The 11,900-nt window shown below is 23.9% G+C and overlaps 1 protein-coding gene across 1 annotated transcript; it reads left to right on the top strand.

Annotated features, from left to right (window-relative positions):
• Positions 1-9,627: 9,627 nt before the first annotated feature.
• Positions 9,628-11,595, top strand: EAE98_000237 (uncharacterized protein; the record flags this gene model as incomplete). The annotated part of the gene is made up of 6 exons (XM_038947855.1): positions 9,628-9,762; positions 9,819-9,993; positions 10,043-10,274; positions 10,324-10,929; positions 11,020-11,421; positions 11,487-11,595. The coding sequence occupies 6 exons, from the start codon at positions 9,628-9,630 to the stop codon at positions 11,593-11,595; spliced, it is 1,659 nt and encodes a 552-aa protein (XP_038815532.1).
• Between the last annotated feature and the right edge of the window lie 305 nt (positions 11,596-11,900).

Raw genomic sequence — 11,900 nt, 5'->3', positions numbered from 1 at the left:
ATTCTTTTTTATATATCATTATATTCCTTTTTTATTAATAAGATTAGATTCTGGGAATTATATTTTTCAATAAATGTGAATTTTATTGATTAACATATCTTGAAATAGCAATTCCTATCTATTTTTCTATTTTTTTAATTAAATTCTAATCTATAAGAATATTTGTATTAATTATTTATTCTTTTAAAATCTCTTTTTCAAGTATTACTTTATTTTTCTTATAGATTATTAGGATTCTGTTTAGATTCAGAATTGATAATTAAGAATATGTTCTTGCTTTTAAAAGCTAAAAAGTTCTGATAGATTAAATTATTAAAGATATCCCTGAATTATTTCAAAAAGTAATTAAAAATTCTAAATTGATTATTGATTTCGATTTAAATAAATATAATATTTATTTAAGTAAAAAGTATATATATTCCTACAGTTTATAGAAAGTTGATAATTATTAAGTCATCTTCCACTTTGATATAATACAATTTTACAATTATATAAACTCTAATTCATTCATTATACCACTTGATTAGATTAATTCAATTTATAATTATTTATTAAAAACATTTTGATATTCTTAAATAATAATAGATTTTATAGTTGTTATAATAAATATAAGCTTATTCTGTAACTTTTGAATGATCGTCTTAAGTAATAAGGTTTTAATATTATTGTTTTTAAAAATAAATTCATAAGGTAGAATATATCTACTATTTTCATAATCCATTTATAAACATCCTGATATAATTATATATAATATTATATTTATTTTTCTAATATCAATATTCTCCTTAAAATATAAAATACTCAATTAAAATATTTTAGAAAATGATGTTTTAAATCTTATAGATTTAAGTATTGGCTTTTTAGAAAATAATAATAAAGTTATTTTAATATTTTTTTTTAAGTTTTTTTATTAAAATTATTATAAATATCAAAATCAAAAAATATTTTGTTTGATTATTTAAATTGTATTTTCTCATAAAATTAATAATTATAATAAATTTAGATAGATCCTTAATAAGCTAATCTTTATTATAAATAGAAATCAATTAGTAAAGAGTTTTCTATTTTCTAAGGATTTTTTGGAATTAATTGGAGTAATTAAAATAGATTTGGAATTAGATGATTTAATATCCTTTTAAATACCTTTCGATATATAAAGATATTATAAATTTAAAAACTATTTTAATTAGTATTTACGGGTAATAAGTTAAGTAATTTCTGAAGAATTGGATTTCGATATAATGAGATTGTAAAGAGATATAGGAAAGAATATATATAAATCAAAGTAATTAAAAGATATATATATATAATAAGAGTACAATATAAATGCTAATCAGATTTATAATTATTACAAAAATAATAACTATATCTAATAATCACTTTGATTAGAAAATAGATATATAAAATAATAATAAATTAAATTGATTTAAAATATAATTTTAATAATTATATCTGTTTTATATACTCTAATTGAATAAGGTACTCATTTAATTAGATATATAGAGCATACAAATAAAATGAATAAAATAGTATTAATAATTATAGGAATAAGTACTCTAAAGGAGTACCGGGATTAGTGCTTGTAAGATTACACTATACGGTGAATTCCGTGACAATTTATAATTTATCTAAAAGACTTTAAAAAGAATATTAAATAGGAGATAAAGAATATTTAAATTGAAAAATTCTTAATAAATCTATTATTCAATATAATCAAAAAAATATCAAAATCTTTATAATAATTTGAATTATATAATAAGTTTATAAAACAAATCTGTAAACTAAAAAGTGTAGAGAAATTATTTTAAAAAAAAGATATAAAGGAATTATATATTATTTTTATAAATATAATCAATCATTTCTTCAATATTAAAATCTATTTAAATATCTTTATTTAGAAAATAATTCTATTTAAATTATAAAACCAACAGCCTAAAAATTCAATTAATCTTTTTAAAAGAAATCTTTTAAGAATTTAAGATATCCTATTAAAATATTATATATAAATTATATTTGTAATATTATATACTAAAAATACTAATAGAGGGGGTATTATATTACAATCTATCAAAATAGTATTGTATATAGATATTATAAAGAAAAGTATAAAAAATACAATTATCTAAATAATCTATTTAAATCTATTTATATAAAAAACATTTAGATCTAATTATTATAATAAATATTCTATTAATATTAAATCTATACAAAAAAAGGGCGGACAATTTTTATAGTTATAGTAATCTTTAATAACAATAATAAGCTAATAATACTTTAATATTTTATTAATTTAGAAATGCAAGTCAATATTATATAATAAAGTAAATATATTAAATAAAATTGGATTTTTATTAAAAAAAGTATTCCTTTTATATTAGTAAATAATATTGTAATTGTGTTGTATGGGGATTATAAATTTTTTGTTAAAATAAAAAATAAAAAAGGGGAAAAGAGAATTTATATTTATAATTTTATATCAGTAATATTGAATTTATTATGGATAAATATTATTCTAGATTTTCTATAATTATAAATAATCAATCCCAATATCAATTAAAAATTGATATTATTCTAATATTATTTTATCTTAAATGATTTCGAGATTATTTTTATAAAAGAATTTTATTAAGAAATAAAAGAAGGCAAATTAGTTTTTGTAATCTTTTTAAATAAATTAGCTTTATAATTAAAAATAAAAGAGAATCGCTTGATATTTATATTAATTTTATTTAAGATATCAAAATAATTCTAAAAATATAAAAAAGTTTTTTTTAAAAGAAAAATAACCTTTTATCTAAATATTATTTAATAAAGTATTATATTAATCTCGAATCCAATTTGATTTTTTTTTAAAATCTAATTCATTTCTTATTAAAAAAAGAGTTAATAATATTATAAAAACATTTAAATAAAAAAATCTATTAATTCAATAAAAATCTTTGTTATATTTATTCTAAAGAAGAGAGGAGGTTATTAGTTATATATTGATTATTGAAGATTTAATCAGATTACAAAAAAAAATTAAACCTTTTTACTATTTATTAGTAAATCCTTAGATTAATTTTGATAAAATACTATATTTATTAAATTAGATTTTAGAGATATATACTATTATATTCACATAAAAGTAAATAACAAATAAAAAATAATGTTTTGAATATAATATGGCTAATATAAGTATAAAATAATGCCTTTTGGTTTTATTAATATTCCTGTAACATTTTAGATATATATTAATTAAATACTAATAGAGCTAATTAATAATATATATATAATATATCTAGACAATATTCTAATCTATTTTAAGAATAGAGTTATATATATAACAGATATTCGATAAATATTTATATATTTTATTAAATATAAACTCTTTATGAAATTAAAAAAATGTGTTTTTTATATTAAGAAAATTAAATTTTTAGAATTTATTATTTCAATTAAAAGAATTATAATGAAATCTGGGTATATTCAAATTATTATAAAATAATTAATATTTAGTAATCTAAGAAATATGCAAATATTTCTTGATTTTACAAACTTTTATTAATAATTTATTAGGGTTTATTTGGTAGTGATTTATGATATAATTGTATTAATAAAAGGAATATAAAAGGGAAAAATAGTAATCGAGTTTAAACAAATTAATAAAATATAAAAAGTATTCAAAATATTAAAGAAAGTTTTTATATTAATATCTATTCTCTAATATTTTGATTTTTTATTCTATATAATAATTAAAATCAATACTTCAATTTTTATATTAGATTATATATTATTATAGCTTTTCTTAAAAGGAATTAAAGATATATTAGTTTAATAATAATACCCTATTATATTCTATTTGAGAAAACTAAATTTAGTGAAACAATAATATTTTATTTATAATTAAGAATTATTAGTGATATATGTAGTTTTTATATAATAGTGTTATTATATAATAGAGAGTTGATATATTATTATAATTAAATCGAATTATAATAATTTTTAGTATTTTATAATAAAGAAAAGTCTAAATGGTTAATAAATAAAATAAATAGAGATTTTAGTTATATATAATTTCGAAATAATATATAAAATAGAAAAATTGAATTCTGTAAATAAACTATTATATTATTCTAACTATACTATTAATATAAAGGGTATTAATAATATATTTTTAATCTTTTAGAACAAATTAAGAAATAGATTAATAATTATAAAATTGTTTTAAAATTCTTTTATTAAGAAAATAGGATTTCTGTATAATATTATAAATCTTTTATAAAAAGAAGAATATGATTTATTATTTTGTGAATAATTAAATTTACTGATTGAAATTGATTATAAATAATTAATATTATATTAAATAACTTGTATTTTAATAAAAATAAAATAATATTTAAATTAGTATTAAAGATAATGAAAAATACTTTATTATAATTTCAAATAAATAACAATTTTATAAAGAATAAAAAATATTTGAATTAAAGATTATATTTTATTAAAATTATTTTATTTTGGTAAGTAGGTGTTAATAGATTTTTTAGATATAATGAGAATACCTATATATTACTAAATTCTGTTTTAAGAATAAAGATTTTAAAAACTTATTATAATGATTCTATAAATGGATATTAGAATATTTCTAAAATTCTAGAAATCTTGAGATCTAAATATTTCTAGTTTTTAATGAGAAAAGATATAAAAATGTATATTAAAATATATATAATATATTAATAAACTATTATCAAAAGGTATAAACCCTATAATGAGTTATAATCTCTTTTTATTCTTTGTGGATCTTAAAAAGAAATAATTATAGATTTTATTATAAATCTATTTTTATTGAAATTGGGTAAATATATATATAATATGATTTTAATAGTTATTGATAGATTTATAAAGCTTGCCTGATATGTATTTATTAATAAAACAATTATCTTATCAGAATTTATTTAAATATTGATATAAAGTATATTTAAGGATTTCGGGATATCAAAAATATTATTTTAAATAGAGGATTATAGTTTATAAATAAATTCTGGAATAGCTTTCTTTTTTATCTGTAAATATAATATAAATTATTTATTATATTTTATTTTTAAACTAATGGGTAAATAAAGTAATAAAACTAAAATCTAATTTATTATATTAATTATTACTTTAATTACTGATAAAATAATTAATCTTTACTATTACTATTTATAGAATTCATTTATAATATTATATAGTATAATATAATAAATACAAATCTATTTCAAATAATATACAGATTTCTATTAATATTTTATTATATCAATAAGGATATTAATATTATAGGGAGAATACTAGTAGTATATAAATAAATCGCTTTTCTTAATAAAGAAAAGAAAAAATTAAGAGAATTGTAGTAAGTAGTTATAGATTGAAAGTCAAAGGATATAGATAGTATAATAATCTAGTAATACAATATTAGAGATAAAGTAATATTAAATATTCAAAATATTAAGTAATTTTAATCTAAAAAAAAAATTTCGGATAGATTTATAAATCTTTTTTAAGTAATAGGTATAAAAACTAATAATTAAATATATAAACTTAAACTATTATTTATCTATAAGATTTATAATATCTTTTATATTTCCTTATTAAAACTATAGTATAAATAATAGAGTACTACTAATCTATTTCTATTAAAAAAGATAGATAATTATTTAGAATATAAAGTAAAGAAGATTATAGTATATAAAAAAAGAGATAAAGATATTCAATATTTAGTTTAATAAAAAGACTATCAATTAATAAAAAATATATAAAAAGCCTTTTATAATCTCAACAATATAAAAAAAGTATTAAAAGAATATAATAAAAAAGAAACTATCAATATACAATTCAAAAAAAAAAGAAAAAAAGCTATAAGATAATAGGATTTCACTGTATACTTATAAGCAAATTACTAGCAATATAAAACTATTTATAATATTCCTTTTTCTACTTCTTTTTACTTTAATAAAAACAAGAATATAATTCTTCATTTATTAGTATACTGTATATTATTATTAAATATATCAACTTATTTTAATATCTTTGAAATACTTTAGGCTTCAATTTATAAATATCAGAATTAATATTATTTAAATCTTTATTAATATTCAATTAATGAGATTATTATTATTCCTTTTATAAAATCTTATTCTTAATAAGAATATGCTTTTAATTAATATAAGAATGTTATTATAAAGGTATTACTATATTAGTATATTAAAAAAGTTTTATAATAAAAATTAATTCTTTTATTTTATATATCGAAAAGATTTGATGTAAAAAAAAGAATTTTAAAAATAATATTATTTATATCGCTATCACTTTACTCACCCTTATCCACCAAAAATATATCCACTTTATTTTTATTTATATTTTCCTTCTTCTCTATTTTCATAAAAACCTTATTAGATATTTAAACCTTTATTAACTAATTATCAACAATTTATAGGTATTTATAGAATTGAATACTTTCAAGAAAACTTATAATAATATTAGATTTTCTGATATAAATAGAACAATTTATACAAAAACCTTAACCTTTAGTGAAATACTAATATCCTAATATCGAAAATCAAAGAGGAAATTAGTAGTAATCAATACTACTTTTTATTTCAGAACTGTATAAAAAGTTTTATAAAAAGAAAAAATAATTTGGATAATTAAGATTCTAATAATAGATCGATAGGTAGAAGCTATTGAATCTCCAATAACATACTTTTTCGTCTAAGAGATAATAATACTAATATCATTTTTAGAAATATAGAAAATATTAGAATGTTAAGGAGTATCAATAATTTAATAAAAAAAAGAATTATTCTTTTTATTATTATTAAAATCAGAAAAGAATTTATTGGAATATTTAAAATAATCCTTTTTGGATATAAAGAAATAAATGTGGGAATAAAAGTAAAACAATAATTAAGTATCAATATAAGGGAATCTGTAACTCTTTAAATTAACTAATATATTTATAATATCCAGAGTTTTACCTTCTAAAAGAATAAAGAGTGGAATAGGGATATTAACAATACGGGGGTGAACAACCAAAGCTATAAAGTCGCTCTTATTATTCAAATCTATTACAACTACTAGTTTTATAATAAAATCTAGAATAATAATATCTAATATAAGCAAATTACTCTAAAATTCAAGAAATTAGTTAAATACTATTATAAGAAAATAAAGGGTAATTAATAATAATTTAATAAAAGTCTATAAAATGCTTTATAAGATTACCTATTCAATTCAATTTTTTTTATAATAAATAGAGATAATATTTTAAATAATTTTAGCTTTTTAGTATTATTCTATTTATCTTTTTTCTATAAAAAGACCTTTACACTCTTAACATAATACTCATTTTAATATATTATTACAATCTCAGCGTTTTCTTTCTTTTAATTATTAATAAAAATAATCTATCAAAAAACTTGAGTTTGATATAACAAATTAATATCAGAAATGTATTAGAGAAGTATTAACTAATAGATCTTTTTCTGAATACAATAATAGCTATATTTAATATAAGAACTCTTATTATAATAATAGAAATCTTTGGAAATAAAAGATATAATATATTTGAAGTAATAAAAGTATATAAGGATAATTAATTTAGTAGAATTTATTGTAAATCGAATTATAATTATCTAAAGACTGATAGATTAAGAAGCGATTATAATAAAATAAAAATAAATAAAGGAATAATAAGAAATAATTTATTAAAAGAAAAAAGAATTTGGGAAAGTAAAAGGAACTTATAGGACCTTTAGTAATTTGTTAATAAAAATAATAAATATATTAGAATATTGTTTATTAATTATTTATAGTTTTATAATATTTTTATTTTCTTTTAAAATATAATTTGAATATAATCACTCAATATCTTATTCTCTTATATTATACAAACCGAGTTTAGAAGATAAATATATATATTTCGGAATATAATATATAATATAAAAAGCTTTGTTACAATCAATCCGTATAAGAATTAATAAGAATATGTGAATAGTTTCTATAGAATTACTTCGGGTTAATGTCAACCCGCGTATAATTATAAATTATAGAATTTTTATAGTTTAAAAGAATTAATAAAAAGTCTTTATACTACATTACACTTAGTTGATTTATTGCTATTATCTACTCTAACAATATATAATTCTCTATTATATAATAGTATCTCTATAAGTCTTTTTATTATGTTTAGGGTTTTATTATCAAGCTTTTAAAGTTTTGTATTATTAATTTGTATAAGAGATTCGAGGAATAGTATAGTTGTAGTGCTTTATAGGCTTTTTAGATAATAATAATAATATTATAAAGATATTTTCAATACTCTTAGAAGGTTTTATTTTAGGTTAATAAAATTTTATGTAAGGGTATTACTATAAATAGGACTGTATAGATCGATTTTATTATATAAATTTTTTTGAGATTGAAAAATATGCCTGTATAAAGAGGATTCCTGTATAGCCTGTGCCCGTATATCCAGGTTCATCTGTAAATCCTCAACGGTCCACGGAAGTTGGCTTCCAGTCCCGGGCCGGGGCCGAAATATAATCCGAAAAAATGACTGGTCGCTCGGTACTACCTAGGTAATCATGTACATATCATATCAATATTTGGGTCTATAAAGCATCTACCTAGCTAGGTATTCCAATAATGTTATCTATCATAAGCACACAGCAAAACCTTGATATTATCGTCAATCAACACTCGACAGTCCAAGTTAGAACCCAGTAGTACTGGATCAGGACCGGATCAGGACTGCGGAATATCCCCATAGGACTAATAACGATACTACCAACCAAATAACTTGGTTTCAAAGCGGCACAGAACTATCATATCAGACCAAAATCTACTACTATCGGAGACCCCGCATTCGATTCGATAACTTCTCTTCTTCAACTCACACAATGGAAATGTTATCGATTCAGCGTGAGACAGCCATACCTGAAAAAGATTGGCCATTGCGATTGCGATTGCCGCACCCCACTTCTCACTGAATCCCTGTATGTATGTGTATATTTTTTCAGTCAGTCACTTAGCCTTCGTACACGTTGTTCCAATTTGCACGACATTATCTACATCATCTGAATTCTGACCCCATCTCATTTGCGTGTTCGTTCAGAAAGTTCCCACTATTGGGCTGAAACTAGCGACAATTGATAAACATACTTACGAACGATTTTGTTGGCATAAAGTTCATGCCCTAATGCAGGCCCAGGACGCATGAATTGGAAATAGAAGCAGGTCCTAGGTTTCCTGACCAGGCTTGTTGAAAGGCTTGTTGGTGGTGGCGGCACATTCTTTCGTTTACTTGCTCTCTCTGGAGGGTATATTTGACAGGGGAACAGGTAAGGTTATCCGGGGTCGAGTTTGGGGTGGGAAGACCCAACGTGCTTGTGGCCTTACCGCTTCTGTTGTGCGTCATATTTAGTCTTTGCGGCAAGAGATATTGCATTCTGTTTTCGTTCGGACTTAAAAGTAAGTTCGTTCCTTGCATCCTTTGCATCCGTTAGCCCATGCGCATGTGTATATATTCCATTGCGAACCCACATGAGTATGTGACTTTGCATAAGCTATTCAAATATCTGCATTCAACATTATACCTGAAATCTGTCCAGTATGGATCAGAAAAATGATCTTGGGGTCATTGAGACTTCCGTGACTGACACATCACAGAGTCTGAAAAAGAGTAGCAATATGGCTACCATCGAGAACGATGATGAGAGATTGCTGAACAGAATTGGTTATACTCAAGTCAGCCTTCTTCACTGCCCCCGCAATCAATGTGATGCCCACTAACAATAGCGAAGGACCTGCGTCGACATTTCTCCAAATGGTCTACATTGTCCTACGCGGTCTCCGTTCTTGGTGTCCTAGGATCCGTTCCTGCTACTTTTGGAAGCCCATTGAGTCTGGGTGGACCAGCTGCATCAGTATGGGCATGGTTTTTTGGTTCTGTAATGGCACAAATCATATCAAGTTCAGGTTAGAAATCTTCACTTTTGCATTGTAACTTGTACTGATATACTCAAAGTATCTGAATTGGTCTCTGCATATCCGACGGCAGGTGGCATGTACTTCGTTACGAAGAACGTTGTCCCACCTGAACATGCGGCGATATGGAGCTGGATTATTGGATGGTGTAATTTACTTGGTCAAACTGCAGGTGTTGCCAGTGTGGGGTATACCGTTTCTCAGCTTGTTCTAGCAGCTGCGAGTATGAACTCTGATTTTGATGAGGTCACCGGGACATATGCCTATTCACCGTAAGTTGTTGAACAATGTCTGAAGTTTTGTGTACTCATGTTCCGATAGAACTGCACTGCAAACCGCTCTACTCTCATGGTTGATCCTTATAATACTGGGAGTAATCTGTTCCTTAACAACAAGACGTCTTCATCAAATCGTAACTTGGTTCATGCCAATCAATGTCCTAGCTTCAATCGCTATATGCATCACTCTACTCATTCTAACTCCCAACAAACAATCTGCAACATGGGTCTTCACACATTTCACCAATGGATCTGGCTGGGGAACTCCATTTTCATTCTTTCTCTCATTCTTATCAGTAGCATGGACCATGACTGATTACGACGGCACGACCCACATGTCGGAAGAAACTCACGATGCAGCAGCTCGTGGGCCAATGGCTATTCGATGGGCCGTTACCATTTCTGGAGTCGTAGGCTGGATGCTCACCGTTACTTTGTGTTTTTGTGCAACAGATCTTGAGGCTATCATTCATTCGCCCACAGGAATGCCAGCCGCGCAAATCTTCTTAAATGCGGCGGGCAACAATGGTGCAACTGCAATGTGGTTTTTTGTCATTCTCGTTCAATTTTTTACAGGATGTTCGGCTATGCTTGCTGATACTAGAATGGCTTATGCTTTTGCGAGGGATGGAGCTCTTCCTTTTTCAAAGTAAGTTCCCAAGTCTCTGGATTTCCAAACATGCTATTTTTATCATTGCGCCATTCCTCTTCATACCGAAAAGTACTAACAACTTCATAGGTTCTGGTCCAAAGTAAATCCCTACACCCACACCCCTCTCCACTCTGTCTGGCTCATCGTCCTCCTAACTTGCTCGCTCAACACCATTGCCATCGGCAGCACCGCTACCATCGTCGCAATCTTCAACATCACAGCTCCTGCTCTTGACATGTCATATGCGGCAGTTATCCTAGCACGCAACATATACGCCTCGCGCGTGAAATTTATTCCCGGACCATACACACTTGGAATATGGCAAAAGCCACTCAATGCGATAGCATGTACCTGGGTTTTATTTATAAGTATAGTTCTTATGTTCCCAACGGTGCGACCGGTTACGATGGAGAATATGAATTATGCGGTGGCAGTAGGCGCGGCTATTGCGGTGTTTAGTTTGGGTTGGTGGTGGGCTGGAGCGAGAAGGTATGTTGTTCTTTCTCCTTCTTTTATCTGCACAGGATTTGAGATGATACTAATATGAACTCTAGGACATACACGGGACCGAAAACAAAAGATCTCATACAGTCCATCGCGTCGGAAGAAGGAAATTATGAATCGGATGAGAGACCTAACTATGGGAGTATTACCGATCGTTGAAATGGCATTGAGGATGAGATTTTGATACAGGCGTTTTTTGATTTCGGGTCAAGGAGTTGGTGGTTTACAAAAGCGTTTCTTTACTGGATTGAATTGAATGTAGAAGACATTTCCATCTTTACGCATTGAGAAAGAAGGTATATAGATCTAGATAGATAAATACATAGATATATATTTGCATCTTTTAGCCTTCATGGACACGGGATAACATGTTTGTATTGATTAGATAGACCAAGGCCGTAAAAATAAATAGCTCGTTCAATATATAATTATAATTAACACAATCGAAAGATTGATAAAAGCAG

The sequence above is a fragment of the Botrytis deweyae genome, assembly GCF_014898535.1.
Source record: "Botrytis deweyae strain B1 chromosome Unknown BDEW_001, whole genome shotgun sequence".
NCBI classification, from domain to species: domain Eukaryota; kingdom Fungi; phylum Ascomycota; class Leotiomycetes; order Helotiales; family Sclerotiniaceae; genus Botrytis; species Botrytis deweyae.
Note: the sequence above shows the minus strand (reverse complement) of the source record. Positions and strands in the feature narration are given on the sequence as shown.